At 52.9% G+C, this 18,217-nt stretch overlaps 1 protein-coding gene across 7 annotated transcripts in view; it reads right to left on the bottom strand.

Moving 5' to 3' along the window:
* The window catches only part of SLC39A11 (solute carrier family 39 member 11), a 590,263-nt gene that overhangs the window by 266,611 nt on the left and 305,435 nt on the right, over positions 1-18,217 (bottom strand). The window contains exon 8 of one of the 7 annotated variants that reach the window (XM_034641032.1): positions 3,348-4,338. The exons of the other annotated variants lie outside the window; for them this stretch is intronic. Within the exon in view, the coding sequence (XP_034496923.1) occupies positions 4,146-4,338 (193 nt within the window). The 3' untranslated portion in view covers positions 3,348-4,145. Of the gene's footprint in view, positions 1-3,347; positions 4,339-18,217 lie in introns of those variants that run through there. 7 annotated transcript variants of the gene reach the window in all.

Genomic DNA, 18,217 nt, shown 5'->3' on the forward strand with positions numbered 1-18,217 from the left:
GAGCTGGCCCCCGTGACACCGAGTCTCTGGAGCTGGCCCCCGTGACACCGAGTCTCTGCTTCCAGGCGTCACAAGTGTGGAGGGGATGAGAATGCCCACTCTATACCCACGCACAGCAGGCTCTGAGGGCAGTAGGCACCAGCGGGGACTTGTGAGAATGGGGAGACAGAGCTATAAGGTCTCCATTCAATTACCAAAGAGTCCTCAGCCATGCGCCTTGGAGGGCGGCTAGGACGCAGCTGGTGCGGGAGGCTGCCTAAGGAGGGAGACGGCGGAGGAGGCCCACGGACGGCCCTTCCCCACTGCCAAGGCCAACCTGGAGACAACGCCACCACCTACAAGCCCAGCAAGGCCCACCGCCCTCCTCTCTTAGCCTGAATTCCAAGCTCATTCGGCTCCTTCTCCCTCCATGCATCTTGGAGCAGGAACAACCATATCCATCAGCTCCCATCCCATTCACAGAGGGAGCGAGTCCGCAGATTTATAGCATTTTTGGAATACAACACATTTATACCTTTTTTGAGCTCCCAGCAGGTTTCCCTATAAAGCTCTGCTGTAAATGGCAGGCTGGGTGCCCGCTCAGCTCACAAAAGCCCATTTAACTCATCCATTAATGGCTTCTAAGTACCTTAAGTCCCTTACGGCTTACGTCAAGCTTTGTGGGGGAGGTCAGGAACTGAATCACCATTTAAAACATGTTTGTTTTCCCTTATGGGAAAAGGCCTTTGCTCTGAACAGTGAGAAGGCAAGAAGAAAGCACTAAAGAAATGAGAATGAGACAGAATGTGGAGAAGGGAGGAATTTGAAACTCTAAGGAGAACATTCCTTAGCCGCTGGGGTCACGATCATGAAGCAATTCAAGGATTAATCAATCCTCAGCAATCGCTGACTTCCTATTCTCTCTCTCTCTCTCACTCTCTCTCGGCCACGTCGGCTTGACGATTCAAAAGAGCAAAAAACCCCAAAGAATCCATGCTGCAGGGAAGGGCAAGAGCTGCTGGAACCGAAGAGGGACAAGCAGGCCAGACGCTGGGGCTCTGGAGAGTTTCCTGAGGGAGGCTGGCCAGGGGCGGAGATGAAGCCCCGTGTTCCTCAGGACTCGAGGGACATGAGCAAGGGGACAATGGCCTGATGTCAGGTGGGCTCGGAGGGCCCGGTAAGAATTTTTTTTTTAATTGTGGTAAAATTCACGTGGCATACAATTTACCATCCCAACCATTTCTAAGTGTACAGTTCGGTGGCACTTCGCACACTCACAATATCGTGCAACCACTTCCACTACCTAATCCCAGAACATTCTCATCACCCCGAAAGGAGACCCCATACTCACTGGCCGTAGTTTCCCACCCCTCTCCCCCCAGCCTGGCAAGCATGAATCTGCTGTCTGTCGCGGGAGCACAGAAATGGGATCGTACAATATGTGACCTTCTGTGGCTGACTTCCTTCACTTGGCAAGTTTTTAAGGTTCGTCCACATTGCATCATGTATCAGTACTTTGCTCTTTTTTTTGGTAAAGATTTATTTATTTATTTGAGAGAGAGAGAGGGACAGCAAGCTCATGAGTGCTGGGGGGAGGGGCAGAAGGAGAGGGAGGGAGAATCCCAAGCAGACTCCATGCAGAGCGTGGAGCCTGACCTGGGGCTCCATCTCACGACCCTGAGACCATGATCTGAGCTGAAACCAAGAGTCGGATCCTTAATCGACTGAGCCGCCCAGATGCCCCTCAGTACTGTGTTCTTTTTTACGGCTGAATCATACTCCTGTGTAGAGACAGACCCCATTTTGTTTGTCCATTGGTCCGTGGATGGGCATTTGGATGGCTTCTACTTTTTGGTGATTGTGAATAGAGTTGCTGGGAACTTGGGCGTATGAGTTTTTGTTGGAAAACCCATTTCAGTTATTGGGGGCACGTGATGGGAGTGGAATGGCTGGGCCACGTGGGAAGGATTTGGTGCTTGTCACAGAGGACCTGGGGGCCATTCACGTAAGGAGACACATTATTAGAATTGTGGTTTTAGGCATTCACCGTGGCTGGTGTGGGCAGAGGGTCACAGGGGGCAGGAGTGGCCAGGGTGGATGAGAGACCAGATAGGGTGGCAGGAGGAAGGAGAGAAGTGGCAGGTCCCATCCTCCTCATCTCTTTTGCCCCTGCTGTGGACATCTCGCCACAAGTGAGAAAGAGCCATTTCCCCTGATGACATTTTCCCCTGAAATCACAGGCAAGACGGGCATGTCAAGCTGATTTTGAACTTCTTCTCAGCTGGACTCTGAGAAACTCACTGGCCTCCAAGAGCTTTCCATGGGCTCTTTTGGCCAAGAGTGGAGCCCCCGTGATGTCCGAGGGAACCTCACTTCCAGACTCATGCCTGCACTGGAGCTGTACCTCGGCGCTTTGCCTCCAGATGGGAGGTGATTTCCACCCCCAAGGAAGCTATTTATTCAAACCGAGCCTCAGCTGTCTTGTTATCGGTCCCATTATTAATATAACTGCCTGATTTACGAGTCAATCTCACGCACAGGGTAAAAGTTCCAATCTGAATAACCTAAGACCTATACCATTACCCTGAGGCACCCATTTCTTTAAAACAAAAACAAAATGTCAGCAAAACAGAACAAAACAAAAACTGTCCACCGCAGGAACTCCCGGCCCCTCTGCAGGGGACTGGCACCTGCGAAAGGGCCTCCTGCCCATGGCCTTTACAAGGAGTTCTTTCCATTCCTGTTCTGTCCTGGGAGCAGCGCAGGGAAGGGCGGACACCAGATCCTCGGACGGAAAGTTGGCCACGTGGCCAGGTCACGGGCGGATTCTCAAAGAGGCTCTACTTCCTGCAAAATCTTCTGGGTGTCCTCTACATTCGAATTCACCGCGAGCGACTATGGGCAAAGGCCCCGCTGTGACCTTCCCGTGTAGCTAGTTCTCCATAGGTCCTGGCTGGCGGGAAGGAAGGCGCCAATGAATGCATAAGACAGACACACCCATGGAAGAAAGAGAAAGATATCCAGTGCCACGAAGGCTTTGGGTTTGCCGCTGCATTTCTTCAAGGCTGATCTGGAAAGCGGGGAGGACAGGATCGGGTCAGCCGGGGGTTTTGCACCTAGCGCTTGGCCATTAAAAGCTCCTCCTTGGAGGCACAGGCTTGATCTGGGGGAAATCCCATTTAGGTAAACACGGAGCCGGGAAACCAAAGTGCAGCTGACAGATTTGCTGCTAGAGGATGTTCCCAGAGTAGCTGCAACTCCATCGCTTGCATTTTCTTAGAGGAGTGGGAGTCCCAAGATTTCCTCTTGGAGATCTGGCAGCTTGGGGCTCAGCCTGGGAAGAGGAGTAGAGCCATCCAAGAACTTAGAAGATTGCACAAACTTTCGAGGGTAAATATTTGCAGTGACTCCCAAGAGAGGTATTCTGCTCTAGCTCTGGCCCCCAAGGGTCATTTCCCGGGGCCCACTAACAGCTCGAGATTATCTGCAGGCTCTGTCCAAAAGGGGATTTGTCAGGCTCCCTGGACCACTCATGAGTCAGAGACTGGGTTCCTTGACCCGCTCCCTCGCCTGGGAAGCGTCTGGACTCACCACACCAGGGGGCAGCGGAACATCTACGGCACGTCATCCTGGTGAAGTCAATGGTGCAAGTGTCCGGCCTGTGGTCTGGAGGCTCTGCCCAGGCTCGTGGGATGGGCAGACAATTTACGAGCAAAGTAACACATTGTAAAAGTAAGCAGCAAACACTAAGGGGCCGACAAGCCGGGACAGAAGACCTTTCTTTGTGACCAGGGAAGCTAACAGAGCCACCACCCCGGGTTGGGGGCAGGCCTGCACGGCCAGTCTTGACAACAATGGTCAAGGACAACTCAGAGGACTTTCCTCCAGGCCCTAGAACGCTATTGTACACCTGGCCTTTTGCCATCTGGGTCCCCAGCAGCTGGAACTTGCCAGTGTGTCTGTGGTACATAGACTTGTCCCAGGCCATCTGGGGGGGTGTGATGACTCATTAAGCTCATGAACCACCTTGTGGCCTTTGATTCCAACTAAACTGATGCAGGACGGACCAAGCCACGGATAGAAGCAGTGCCGAGCTGGAAAAGGCTTATATTAAACGCTGCCGCACAGATTCACTCATTTAGCCGACAAAAACTTACCTAGTGCACTCATTCCATGTTCTCATGAGGACAGGGACAGACAGTAAAAAAGTCAGCAAGCAAACACTTCCACGCCAGGGAACTGTGGTCAGGGCTGGGAAGGACACGGCCATGGGAGCCGACGGGGAATTTCAGGGAGGACGTCACTGAGATAGGGTGGCCAGAGTTGGGCTCGGTGAAGGGGTGAAATCGAAACTGAGAGCTGAAGAATGAACGGGAGGGAGAAGCAGTTTAGAGAGTGAGCATTAGGGAAAATGAGCGCTCCCGGCAGAGGGCAAAGCAAGAAGAAAGGCCCGTGGGTGAGCAAGATCTTCATGTTCAAGAAATCCGAAGAGGTCCTGAGTAGCTGGAGTCTACTGAGGAATGGGGGCCGGGGGTGGGAGTGAACTTGAACTTTATTCCAAATGCAATGAGCCCCAAGAGGATTAATGTCAGGAACACGGCAAAGGTTAGCGTTCACAACGGGGCTGAACTAGGCCTCTCAGACTTTTTGGCTGGCTTCCCTTGTAACACAACTACAAATGTAAACTGGTCAGCGAGGGCCAAGGAATGATTTAGGAGCACGGGCAACTTTCTGATGTTGAAACAGCCAGATTTCTGTTTTCTGCATCAAATCTTTTTTTTTTCTTAAGATTTTATTTCTTTATTTGAGAGAGAGAGGGTGAGAGCATGAGCAGGGGGAGGGACAGAGCGAGAGAGAGAAGCAGGCTCCCTGAGCGAGGAGCCTGATGTGGGGCTCGATCTCAGGACCCCGGCATCATGACCTGAGCTGAAGGCAGATGCTTAATGGACTGAGCCACCCAGCCGCCCCTTCTGCAGCAAATCTATCCTTGCTCCCCACCTGCAGGATCGATTCTCATCCCCAGGGCCATTACTAGTTGACCACGAGATACACTTGGGAGTTTCCAGTCCAATAATGTGAGATTCAACATCCCTTCTTTGCACTTCTGCAAAGAGGTATCTGCCATTATTCTAAGCTTGAGCGAGTCCCTGGGACCCAGCTCCATCACCAGCACACTCCCGGTCTGACACAGTAATTTTGGACTGGTGCCTCACCATACTTGCCCTTTGTCACCTGCCACTCCTCTGAGAGCTGCAGCCCCACTAGACATTGTCCAATGCCTAGAATCCTGCTATGTGGCAACAAGCCGACTGTGGTCTGCCCGCATTTTCAGATAGCACTTGATCCTGGATCCCACCATCATCACGCTCCACCACGCTCCGGGACCCCATGGAATGTGTTACTCTTGGCTGGCTCTTGCTGGTAAAGACACCTGTAGCCTCTCCTGCCTGTGGCCTGACCACACCTTGGAGGTCCCTGTCCTCCAAACAATGTCCTGGATCGGCCTGGCAGGTGGCTCCCTCTCGGCACGGGCAGCTGGGGGCTTCTGTCCAGGGAGGAGGTTGACTCCCGGGGCCAGGCCTCTGTCCACCTCTTCTCCAGCTGCCGCTGTGAATGCCCACAGTGGCCCAAGATATAACTACCCAGGGCGCCCACCTGAGATACTAGCCTTCAAGTTTCTAAGGGGATTTCAAAAGCAGTCTGACAGCCAGCAGATTTCTCTACTGAATGGGCTCGAGTTGCAGGAAAGGGGGTTTAAATGAGAGTGTCCTTGAAGCAGGGGCATAATGGGACCGCCACCGTTAGTCCTTTACCATTAAAGGAATGCTGAGCTGCCTGGCCAAGCATCCATCCCATTGCCCTATGGCCAGGCAAGTAAGCCTGGCTAAAGGAAGAAACAAACCCTCTAGAAGCTTCTAGAATAGCTACTTTCCAAATTCATCAGGCTGGGGAATCTCTTCTTCAGATGAGCTCTTGGGTAGAAGCACAATACTTAAAACAGATGAGAGCAAAGCCCGGCTCCCACTTCCGCCACGGATACTTTGGATGTCTGTGGGACACGGTTTGCAAACCCTGGCTGAAAATGCAGAGACGCTAAGCAGGGAGCCACAGCCCCCGTGTGGATGAGGCACGGAAAGGAGAAGGTCCGCAACGCTAACGATGACGGGGATGTCGGAACAGTAACAGAAGCCACCTTCTACTGAGCGAGTGTTTGCCCAGACCGAGCTAAACGCTCTGCACGTTCTGCTCTGGAGCTTCCAGATCTTTCCAGTGTGTTACTCCGATTGGACACAAGCAGAAATTGAGGCTCTGAGAGGCTCAGTGACATCCCCGAGGCTACACACCGCCTGGAGAGCCAAGGGCGGCACCTGGGGGTGTCCCGCTTGCAATGGGGGGCATCAGAGGGCCCCTGGGGGTGTCCCGCTTGCAACAGGGAGCATCAGAGGGCCCCTTGGTGTACGAGGATGGCATGACTCTGCTGAACAACGGCCCAAAGCTGGCCCGACATCGGGAAGAGCCCAGTGGCTTCAGCCCACTTGAGCCGGCTGGCAAATGCTCTGTGCTGATCAACCGTGAACTTAAGAGAAGACAAGTGTGCATTGACGCCAGGGATCCCTCCCAGGCCTGCTGGGGCCTGTTTCCAGCCTCTGAATGAGGAAGCTGTGCTTTGCAGGCACCCGCACAACAAGAATAGGCCCTAAGATGCCCAAATGAAGGGCCCAGGGGAAGTGCAAAGTATCGCCATTGTTGGCTATGGAAGCCGTGCCAGGCGAGGAGAGGGCAGCCCGGAGGCCAAGCATTACTGCAGGAAAGGAAAGAGGTTAATATTTTTCCGGGCAAACAATGCAACTTTTCTAACTGGGAGCCCCACAGCCGTGACCTCTGCTGGACAAGCAGGCGTGAGTATATCCACAGCTGGGCTGCCCTCCACCTGAGACCAATACCCCTCTGCAGGCTGCTTTCCAGACAGTGTGTGTGTGTGTGTGTGTGTGTGTGTGTGTGTGTGTGTGTGTGTGTGTGTTAGTTACACTGTGTGTGTGTTACACTAGTTTCCAGACAGTGTGTGTGTGTGTGTGTGTGTGTGTGTGTGTGTGTGTTAGTTACTCTGTGTGTGTGTGTCACAATAGTTCCCAGAGAGTGTGTGTGTGTGTGTGTGTGTGTGTGTGTGTGTGTGTGTGTGTGTTAGTTACACTGTGTGTGTGTGTTACACTAGTTTCCAGACAGTGTGTGTGTGTGTGTGTGTGTGTGTGTGTGTGTGTGTGTGTGTGTTAGTTACACTGTGTGTGTGTGTTACACTAGTTTCCAGAGAGTGTGTGTGTGTGTGTGTGTGTGTGTGTGTGTGTGTGTGTGTGTGTTAGTTACACTGTGTGTGTGTGTTACACTAGTTCCCCCGGATGTCCCCTAGGGGCTCTCCAACTTTAACCGGGCTTCAGCTAGCAATGGGAGGAGATCATTAGGGCAGGAGTAGCTCACAGATTTCACAGCGGCCTTTAATAGCCAAATTATTTCCCACAGGGCAAGGGATGGTTTCAGGCATGCCAGAGGGGGGCAGGAAGGCCGACAAAAGCACAGCCCTGGGGAGCAGCAGTCCCGTGGAAACCCCCAGAGCAGAAAAACCAGACCAGACATTCCAAACATGCAAGGGAGCGCGCCCTTGGAGGGAAGGGGCAAGTATGGAAAGGGTCACTCCACTTTAGGTGAGATCTTGTCTCTGCACATATCGAGACCTCCTGAACCCTCGTCTGAAAGGAGTGATCCTAGAAACGGAGATTTTAAGCAGAAGGGCAGCCTAGGGATGGGGGAGCATTTGGGAGCTTTTTCAAAACGTGGATGCCAACTCCCTGAGGATGAAGCCTATTGACCAAGTACCCCAGGTGATACAGAAGTAAGGTCCTCACTGAGGCCCCTGAGGGCAGGAGAAGACACACAGCCAAGCCTGCAGCTCAAGTCCCACTCATCCATCTCCCAGCAGTGACCTTCAGCAGGAAGGTCACCACCTTCCCTGTCTCTGCTTCTCTCTGTGGAAAACGCACTGCGCTGTGTCCTAAGCTCCTCTGTGTATCTGTACACATCTCTACCTGACCCTGGGTCTAGCCTTCCCGAGATTTTTTTTTTTTTTCCCTAAAGCGGTTAGCTAGTCCAACCTTCTGGAAACGGATGACTGGGCATCCCACCAACAGACTTAGATACAAGGGTTAACACCACAATTACATATTAGCCAGAAATGCAAGAGCTAATTTTTTTTTTCTTTTCCCTGAGAACACTTACCTTCTGGGGGCTGGACCAAATGCTGTTTGCAACTGAAACAGTGCCTGAAATAATTTCAGCCGTTGAAGATTAATGCCACTAACATCACGAGAGTGAACCGGTGGCATTTTTGAGAATTATTCCCCAGTGGAAACTAAATATAAATAAAGCCAGTGATGTCACTGACTCACCCTTGACTCATGCTCACCTGCGGATGTCTTTTGTTTGTGGAAGTTTTCTCTGCAACATTCACGGGGCCCCGAGGGCCTACATACGGGTTTCTGGACCAGATACTTCCCTCCCAGCTAGGACACTGTCAAAATGGGGTCAGTGGGACTTCAAAGGGGGTGTGATTCCTGGCATTGAGGAATCAGGGGACAGGGAACAGGCCTCTCCCACCAAACCCAGAAGCCGACTGTAGTCTGTCCCCCTGTCTGCCTCGACTGTGTGTCTATCCATCCATGCTGAGTGCATTCTCGTAAAACTGCTCAACTCCTCGGGCCATGAGATGGGGTGGGGTGAGGAGAGAGAGGAGAGCAGGGATGGACACGTCTCAGTGTCTGCGAGCCACTGCACACGTGGCCCGAGTGGGGCTGCGGGGAGAAGGGAAGCAGAGAGAATGGCATTGCGTTTCTTATGAGCAGCCGGCTGCCTCACCCGCCCTTGGGGCCTGAACTGGGCTCTGGCCTCTGCAGGGTTCACTTCCTCGGGCAAGACCTGTTTGCCAGGAAGTGGTGGTGGTAACGTGATTTGGGTCCACCCAGCACTAAAAGAATATTAAATTCTGTCAGCACCCTGTGGGCTTTATCAGATGCCAAATATCTTCATATAAACCAAACATCTGGATCAATTTTATATTAGGGAGAGTCCCCAGATGAAAATGGAACAAAACAAGGAACAACCAGAATCCAAAGCAAACCGCCCCCTACCCCCTGCCCCAATCTAGGTCAAAAGGCAAGCCTCCCAATTCAGCAGGTACCTCGACCACCGCTCGCCTGGGCCCACCCTGCTCTTCGGCTGCCCTCTGCCCCAAGCACCTGGCTCCCCACAGGCCTTGCTTTTCTCCAAATCTGCGCAGGCCGTGACCGACCATCCAGCATGCTTGTGGCCCGGGGGACTTCCTTCCCTCCCTCTCTCCCTCCTCCCCATCTTTAACCCAAACACAAGGGTTCCAAGACCGGCAGAGCTGCCCGCAAAGCACTCTTTAACCAGACGCAGCCCAGATGCCGGGAGGGTCCTGGCCTGGAGAGAACTCGTAAACGTTATTAAAATATTTTACTTAAAAATGAGATCAGTAAACCGTCCGCTCCTTGGGTGGTCCCAGAGTAGCGAGCATCCTGCTTTCCAGGAGTGTGGTAAAAGCCACGTTATCTCAGGAAAACTGCTGCGTCCTCAGGAGCCAGAGCTCAGTCGGAGACCCCGAGCCAAGGGAATTGCAGTCTTCCCTGCCCGGGGCCCGTCTCTGCCACCCACTGCTGCCGCAGCCGTCCTCTCCGAGCAGGCTACTCGTCTGCTCAAGAACACTCGATAGCTCCCCACTGTCTGCATCACGTGTCGGCAAACTCCGGCCACGGGCCAAACCTGACCTGTCCTGCTTTTGTAAATCGAGTTTAACTGGCACCCAGCCACACCCATCCACGTCTACTATTTACGGCTGCTTTGGGGTTAAAAGGGCAGAACTGTGTCATTGCCACAAAGCCTAAAATGTTTACCCTCTGGCTCTTTGGAGAAAAAGATGGTCAGCTTGCTGTGCCCTGCTTCGTGCTCTGACTCTTGAAGGGACATGCCATGCTCAGGGAGTTTGGAGGGAAGGAGAGGAAGAAGAGAGAGAAAAGGCGGTGTTAGGGTCCCCGGCCTGCAGTCACTTGCTTGCTGAGATGTGCCGGCACCCAAGACCAAGCCCGGGGTCTCTGGGTGCTGTGTGGCAGACCTCACAGAATCCAGAACATGCAGTTAGGCTGAAGACGGTATTTCATTCTCAGACTGCACAGTTTGCTTACTAATTTAAACCGTAGTCCGAAAAGTTGGAATTGGCTCCTTTGGGACACTTCCCTGAGCTCTGGTATCCTTTGCAGCTTCCTGCTCTGCTCCTGTTTCACAGGCTTCAAAGGAACTGTCTCCTCCATGTACCCCAGATACCACAGTCCCTGGACTTCAGCGGCTCGCCACCCTGCCACCCCTGGGGCGTCTCCAGGGTGCTCCCCTCCACGGCCCTCACCACCGGGGAGCCCCTGGTTTGGTAGCTGCCCTGGCTTTGAGGTTCCTCAAGAAAGAGCCAATTCTGCGGGGTTATAGACCCTGAGCCAGCTGCAACCCAAGTTCCCCCATTTTGGGAGCATCCCCAGACCCACCCTTGGTCTTTCCTTCGTTCTCTCCTCCCTGGAGAGAGATCTGCCCCTTTCCTGGGTCTGGTACTGAATTCTTTGGAAGTCACGGAAATGGCCTACACAGAGGTCAGGAATGCCAAGAAGGGCAGCAGTGGGAAATCCACTTCTGGTTACTGTACCCAATCCCCCCCACCCCTGCAGGCCTCCCCTGAGCGCCCATCGAAGTACAGTCTGCCTCCACCACTTATCCCACGCACTCCACCTTGTTCCTGGCTTGACTTTCCTCCTCCTCACGTGTGTCCACCATCTGGCACATTCATGCTCATTTACATTTGCTCATCGCAGGCCCCTTCCCACTAAAAAGAAGGCAAGCTCCTTGAGAGCCTGACGCTTCCTGGGTCACGTGAGGCTAGTCCTGGGCCTGGAACAGTGCATTGCACCCGGTGCACACGTGGCAAGTCACTATTGCTCAAAACATCTTTATTCCAGGAGAACGTCGCACAAAGGAGGGCGTGGTGGGCTGCATGGTGGTCCCCAAAAAGGGACACCCATCTCCCAGAACTTATGAATGTGACCTTATTTGCAAAAAGGGTTTTTGTGGATGTATTTAAGTTAAGGGTCTGGAGATGGTATTGATTGGGATTATCCGGGGAGGCCCTACATCCCACGACAAGTGTCTGTTGAAGAGACAAACAGAAGAGGGACACACGGAAGAGGAGAGGGCCATGTGAGGGTGGGGGCAGAGACTGGACCAACGCCGCCAGAACCAAGAGGTGCCTGGAGCCACCAGAGTCTGGAAGAGGCAAGGGAAGGTTCTCCTCTGGAGCCTTTGGAGGGAGGGTGTCCCTGCCCACACCCTGACTGCAGACTTCCGGCCTCCAGCAAGGGGAGGGAACCCATTTCTGTTGTGTTAAGCCCCCTGGTTCGTGGTAATTTGTTACCGTGGCCTGAGGAGACTAGTCCAGGGCAGTGGGGGGCGGGGAGGGGGCATCTGTAACACCTGGACGCCAGGTGTGGTGAAACAGACCCTGGTGCGGGGCACAGAGTCTGCGAGGAGAGACAGATAATAATTAAGGAGAGAGGAAAGTATATATAATTACAGCCTGCGAAGGGCTCAGAAGGAAACAGGTTAACTGGTGGGATCAAGAGTGAATGGGCGTAGGGGTGGGGGTGGAGGGGAAGGCAGGGCCTTGCAGAGGGGCCGGCATTTCCGTGGGGGTCTCTGGGATGGGAAGGAGCAGCAGAGCTTCGGCCTGTGCCTGGGTCCTCCCCTGGGTCCCCACCTGGATCCTGACCTTAGCTTCTGCCTCTCGTTGCTCCTTCCTTCAAAGCACCCCCATTCTCCACCGTACTCACAGATGGTCTTTCTAAGGCACAAAGAACAATAGCCACTATTTCAAAGGTGTCCTACCAGGAGAGCTGCAGGATGCGAGGTGGCCGATATTCGCTCCCGCTCTACCATCAAAGACCCAGGGCCGGGAGCTTGAAGGGCACTTGCATGGCTACACCAAGAGCAGACTCCAAAGTCTGTTCCTCTTCCCCGCTGGGCTTCACGGTCATTCCTCAGCATGCTTGTCTCACTCAAGAGCCTTCAGGGGTTGCCTGCTGCCTGGCATAAAAACAACCCATATCTTTAGGGCAATCTCATTGCCCCCAACTCTGCGATTTCCATGGAAAATTGCTTCTCATCTACTGCCATTCCCCATCAAGAATTTTCCAATTTACCCATAGAGACCTACTCGTCTCTTTTTAGCACCTTGCTTTCGTTTTTATTTTTTTAAATATTTTATGTATTTATTGGAGAGAGAGAGACAGATAGTGAGAGAGAGAGAGAGAGCAGGAGCAGGGAGGAGAGGGAGAAGCAGGCTCCCCGCTGAGCAGGGAGCCCGATGCGGGACTCGATCCCAGGACCCTGGGATCATGACCTGAGCTGAAGGCAGATGCTTCACCCACTGAGCCATCCAGAAGCCCCTTTGAACTTGCCTTTAATAATCACATTGTTAATTATATTACACATAAATATTATAATAATACTGTTACTTTACTGGCTTATTTCTGCGGCAGCCTTATGAGATCTGCTTCAGTACCTGCATTTTGTACACAGAACTTAAAACCCTGGCCCGAGGCTGGCGATGGCCCGAGGCTGGTGGTGACCGTCTGCGCCCCATGTGTGTACCCACGACACTGCCCACAGAAGTCTTGTCTGTTTCTTCCCCTAACGACGACATCCACTTTCACCTGGCCTTTCATGGTTTTACAAAGTACTTTTGTATATGCACTTGGCAAAAACTTCCCTGACCGCCCCTAGATGAAGGTGTCTCTCGATGTGCTCCCAGTAAGGGCCCAGGGTGAGGCTGGGTCGCGGGAGGGAGGTGGGAAAGAGTGTGGCCCACTACCTCCCACAATCACCATCCGTGCCCACTGCCACCACCAAACCATCGTACAGAAACCAAAGAACCAAGTATCCAGAACGAGGAGTTCACTACACCACAGGGCAGACCCCTGGATTCGATCTCCCCAGCTGAGTCCACCCTCCGAGAAGCCCGGAGTCACGGCCAGGGACGTGTCCCGTGGTGGGGACCAAGGCCCTGAGAGCAGAATCCACGACTCCATGATCCCAGGAGCTCCACAAACCCTCTTCTGTCTGGATCTCTACGTGGCCATTGGGCTGATGGGCCTGGGAAGGGGAAGACACAAGGCGTAACATCCTGCCAAGGTCCCTGGCCACAACCCCGGGGCCGGCAATTTATTAGCAGACAGAAGCCATACACACTCTGCTATCACAGTCACAGCCTTGTCCAGAAACAATGCTGCCTTTCAAATTGTTTTCCGCCTGGGACGCTGGATTTATAAACTGAACTGGGGACGCCTTGTTCTAAGTGGGCCTGGTTTAGGAGTATTCTGATAAGATAAACACAGATAATGACCTGCTGGGGGGGGTGCTTTTATATGTGTTTCCATGTCTGCATTTACATGCACACAGCCTGACGACTGGGGGCTGCTTCTCAGATCAGAAGGAGAAGGAGAAGGAGAAGGAGAAGGAGAAGGAGAAGGAGAAGGAGAAGGAGAAGGAGAAGGAGAAGGAGAAGGAGAAGGAGAAGGAGAAGGAGAAGGAGAAGGAGAAGGAGAAGGAGAAGGAGAAGGAGAAGGAGAAGGAGAAGGAGAAGGAGAAGGAGAAGGAGAAGGAGAAGGAGAAGGAGAAGGAGAAGGAGAAGGAGAAGGAGAAGGAGAAGGAGAAGGAGAAGGAGAAGGAGAAGGAGAAGGAGAAGGAGAAGGAGAAGGAGAAGGAGAAGGAGAAGGAGAAGGAGAAGGAGAAGGAGAAGGAGAAGGAGAAGGAGAAGGAGAAGGAGAAGGAGAAGGAGAAGGAGAAGGAGAAGGAGAAGGAGAAGGAGAAGGAGAAGGAGAAGGAGAAGGAGAAGGAGAAGGAGAAGGAGAAGGAGAAGGAGAAGGAGAAGGAGAAGGAGAAGGAGAAGGAGAAGGAGAAGGAGAAGGAGAAGGAGAAGGAGAAGGAGAAGGAGAAGGAGAAGGAGAAGGAGAAGGAGAAGGAGAAGGAGAAGGAGAAGGAGAAGGAGAAGGAGAAGGAGAAGGAGAAGGAGAAGGAGAAGGAGAAGGAGAAGGAGAAGGAGAAGGAGAAGGAGAAGGAGAAGGAGAAGGAGAAGGAGAAGGAGAAGGAGAAGGAGAAGGAGAAGGAGAAGGAGAAGGAGAAGGAGAAGGAGAAGGAGAAGGAGAAGGAGAAGGAGAAGGAGAAGGAGAAGGAGAAGGAGAAGGAGAAGGAGAAGGAGAAGGAGAAGGAGAAGGAGGAGGAGGAGAAGAAGAAGAAAAGCCACTTTCTCGATCTTTCCAGAAAGGAAGTTGGATGTAATTATAAGATGTTAGGTTTGTTTCTCTCCTAACAGCCCAGAAATGAACGGATTTGGTTACTCCTACGGGGTGTGGGGGGGTCTAAAACTGTGTCCAGTGTGCTCAGTGCACTGTGGCTGGGTCGCTAGCATGGCTAGTAGTTAGCTGGGTGATGCGCACATGGGGTGTATTATGGTAGTCTCCTGTTTTTATGTATGTTTACACATTTCCAGAATAAAAGCAAAAAAATAAAACCAGGCGGATTTGGCTGTATAATTACTGAAGCTGGTGATGGACATATGGAGATTGATTATAACATTTTCCTTCCCATATGTTTGTTGAAAGCACTCCAGGGTAAAAAGGGAGGGGGAGGACTTTGGCTGGAAAGTAATGCCTTAAACCCACTTTCCTCCCATTCATTCATTCAACCAATATTTTTTTGTGCCACATACTGTTCTAGGTGCTGGGAAACGGTGTCGGATGGGACAGGGGTCCCTGGATGCCCAGGGAGCTGACATTATCCCGAGTGCAAATATTCCTCCAGGGTGAACCTCTGGCCGGGCAATGAAGGCTACCCTCCTCCTCTGGGAAGGATCTGTGGAAGGGGAATGCGATCCCTCCAGACTTTGCTGGGCGTCGGGGAGGCGGGAGCAGCTCTGGCCTGGCCCCTCGGAAATGGTGTTACGACAGAGGGGAGAGGCTTCAGGGAGCCCCCACGACGTGTGATGGGACCCGTTCATGCACGTCATTCACCAATAACAGCCACCCCCCGAGGCCGAAAGGTATCTCCACGGAGGGTCCAATCTACCTCTCACCTTGGGGGCCGTGCTAGGAACGCTCAGGACACAGCTATCTACGCTGTTTTTAAAGGTCTCTGGGGGCAGAGCACCCTCGAGATTGCGGCTGGCCAAGATGTCCGGGGCTGCAGACGTTCTCAGCTTCAGAGCAAGAGGAAAAATGCCTTCCGTGCTGCTCCGTGCTGTTAACTACACCACCCGTGATCCACCTTCACTGCCCCAGGCACGGGCAGCTGAAAGCCGGGAACGACCAGATTTCTGGGTTGCCACGTATGTGCAACCTTCAGGAGGCTGTTTCCAGAATCCGGGTTTTGGTGGAGTCCCACAACTAACAGTCAGTCCATGGGCGACCCCTTGGGGGAGTCAGCCGGCTCTGGGGCCCTTCCTCTGACATCTTACCCAGGGCCACGCAGAAAATAAGCTATGGGGTCTCTTCGAGAACAGAAGGTCTTGGGAGAGGAAGGTCAGGGATATGGAAATGCCGGTTTCAGGTCAAAGGTCTCCGGGGCACTTCCGGGGCCCTTCCAAGGCTGGAGCACCGCGATGTCGCTGGCTTCTTTGCCAGGAGAGGGGCACAGCGTGAGCCAGCNTTTTTTTTTTTTTTTTTTTTTTTTTACTTAGAGCTCCTATTTTGCATCTATGATTGTTCTCATGAGTTCAACTGGGACAGGGAACTTGGTTCAGGTTTTCTTAATAGTTTTCTATCAAAAAGTAGGATGGAGAAGTGACGCTAAGTCTCAGAATCATACATCGTTTCTCTCTAACCCAGGGGAGCCAAGGTGTCAGGGGGACGTCTGACTGTTTATATACATCACATCAAACACCTAGAGGTACTGACTGGTTTCTGAGCATCCGCTCGAGACACTACCACAAAAGCGGGGCTGGGGCTGCCAGGGAAGGGACCAGGGGAGTCAGGATGGCACTGTCACTGCCCTCGGTCCCATGGTGAGCTGAGCAGGCCAAGCAAGTGGGGAGAGGGCAGTGGAGCCCATGTGTGGGGCCCCCCTGCAGAGCTGGAAGCCTGGGGCTGCCGACCGAGGACAGATGTCCCGGCATGGCGGGGAGGGACACTTTCACATTCTATCCCAGCAGCACAGCATGGAAACTTTGGAAGAACTGGCCACATCTTGCCGTTCTCATCCAGATGTTTGGCACGATGTCGGCATTACCCACAATGCCTCCCAGGAGGTTAGAGACCTGGAATTCTGCCTGGAGAGAGGGAGGCGGGGAGGACGCTGGCCAAGCCTCTGAAGTGTGGTTCTTCAGGAGACTGGGAGCAGCTGCTTCCTTTCCAGTGGGGAGGGTGGACAGGATGGTTTCGAGGGGTGGTGAAATAAGAAGGCCTTGGGGCCAGTGAAGGTTCTGTCAGAAGACAGTAAGTAACGCCTTGAACGGAACATAGGTGTTTCTTGGCGTGGACATACACCAATCCATGCTCTATGCATTTACACTAATTTGCACGCGATTTCAACTTTGTTCTTCTGAGTCTGAGGATAGGAGCCTACTGTTTTTGATTTAACCAGCACCTGGCACAAGCCTGGCACACAGTAGGCCTTCAAGTGTGGGAAGGATGTACCATCTAGGGCAATGGTTCTCAACCAGGGAGCTCTGCCCCCCACCCCACCCAGGGGACACTGGGCAGGGTCCGGAGACATCTGGGGTTCCAACTGTGGGAGGGGTGCCTCTGACACCTGGTGCTGCCCGACAGCCTCCAATGCATAGGCTTGTCCTCACCACAAAAAACCATCGGTCCCAAAGACTGATGAAGCCCAGTTCTGGCGATCGCTCTTGCACACAAGCCTGGGAAAGGGTGTGGATTTCTTCTTTCCAAGGAATTTTAGGAATGGATTCCAGCTGTCCTTGTGGGTTCAGGAGTCTGGGGGGAGCGAGGGGGACTTAAATGGCCTGCTTGGTCCCCTGAGCCCCATCGTCACCCGGCCGCGGGTTGTCGCATCTCCGTTCTTCTGCCTTCTCCTGCTCGGATGTACTGCCCAGGTTTCCCCCGAAATGTTAGGGGGTTTCCGACAGTGTTGGATCCTGTCCAAACCGTAAGGCAGTGAAAAGTCCCTCCCGTGGAACCGATGTCCCTATCGTGTCTGTGCTCCAAGAGGGAGAGAGAGAGACGACAGCACCAAGCCCGCGCATCAAAACCAAATCCCTCCAGACACAAGCCCCAACCTGCAGCAGCTTTCCCGGCCAAGTCAGGATGTGCAGAGCTGATGGCCTTTTCGCTAGAGCGGTTCTGTGGGGGCAAGAGGTGGGAGGGCTGTTAGGATAAGAATACACAGCGAGCAAAAGAACGCCTTTGAAGGAGCATTTTCCTGCCAGGGCGGAGGTGATGCCAGCAGGGGTGACACTGGCGGGTCAGGCTCTCGGGGCACCTTTACCCCACGGGCCCCTGTCATGCCTGGTTCCTGACACCAGACCCATGAAGCACACGGTGCAGAGTTCCTTGCTCCCAACTACTTTTCTGATGTGCTAAGTAAAGCAGCTTTACTAAGGCCAGACTGGGTCTGAGTTTAAATTCTTTTCAAAAAATGGTGACATCCTGTTGCCAACAAGATAGACTCGGGGCTTTTAGGCACCAAGACCCTGAATGAAAGCCTCCTGCCACAGCGTCTCTTTATGAGAGGTTTAGAAATTCATTTCTGTTTGATGACCCCTGGACAGGGGAACCCACTTCATAAGAAAGAGTAAAAGCTGTTATTTTCACTACAGAGTACGTGCAAGATGCCTGACGCTGCTCTGGGCATTTGACAGGTAGTAACTCATTAATGAGGGAGATCATCTTATTGTCCCCAACTTACAGATGAGGAAACCAAGGCACAGAGGTCCTGGGTATCTTGTTCAAGGCCACCAGGCTAGTCAGCGGCAGAGCCTAGACTTGGACTTGGGGACAGTGGCTTCAGAGTCCATGCTCTGTTGCCTCTCTGGAGAATAATCCCCCAAATCTTCAGTCATTCAGACTAAAGAAGTAAAGGAAGGAGCTAAATTCACAGGTCCTAAGAAATAATGGTAAAAAGAGGA

This window comes from Ailuropoda melanoleuca, chromosome 13, assembly GCF_002007445.2.
Source record: "Ailuropoda melanoleuca isolate Jingjing chromosome 13, ASM200744v2, whole genome shotgun sequence".
NCBI lineage: Eukaryota > Metazoa > Chordata > Mammalia > Carnivora > Ursidae > Ailuropoda > Ailuropoda melanoleuca.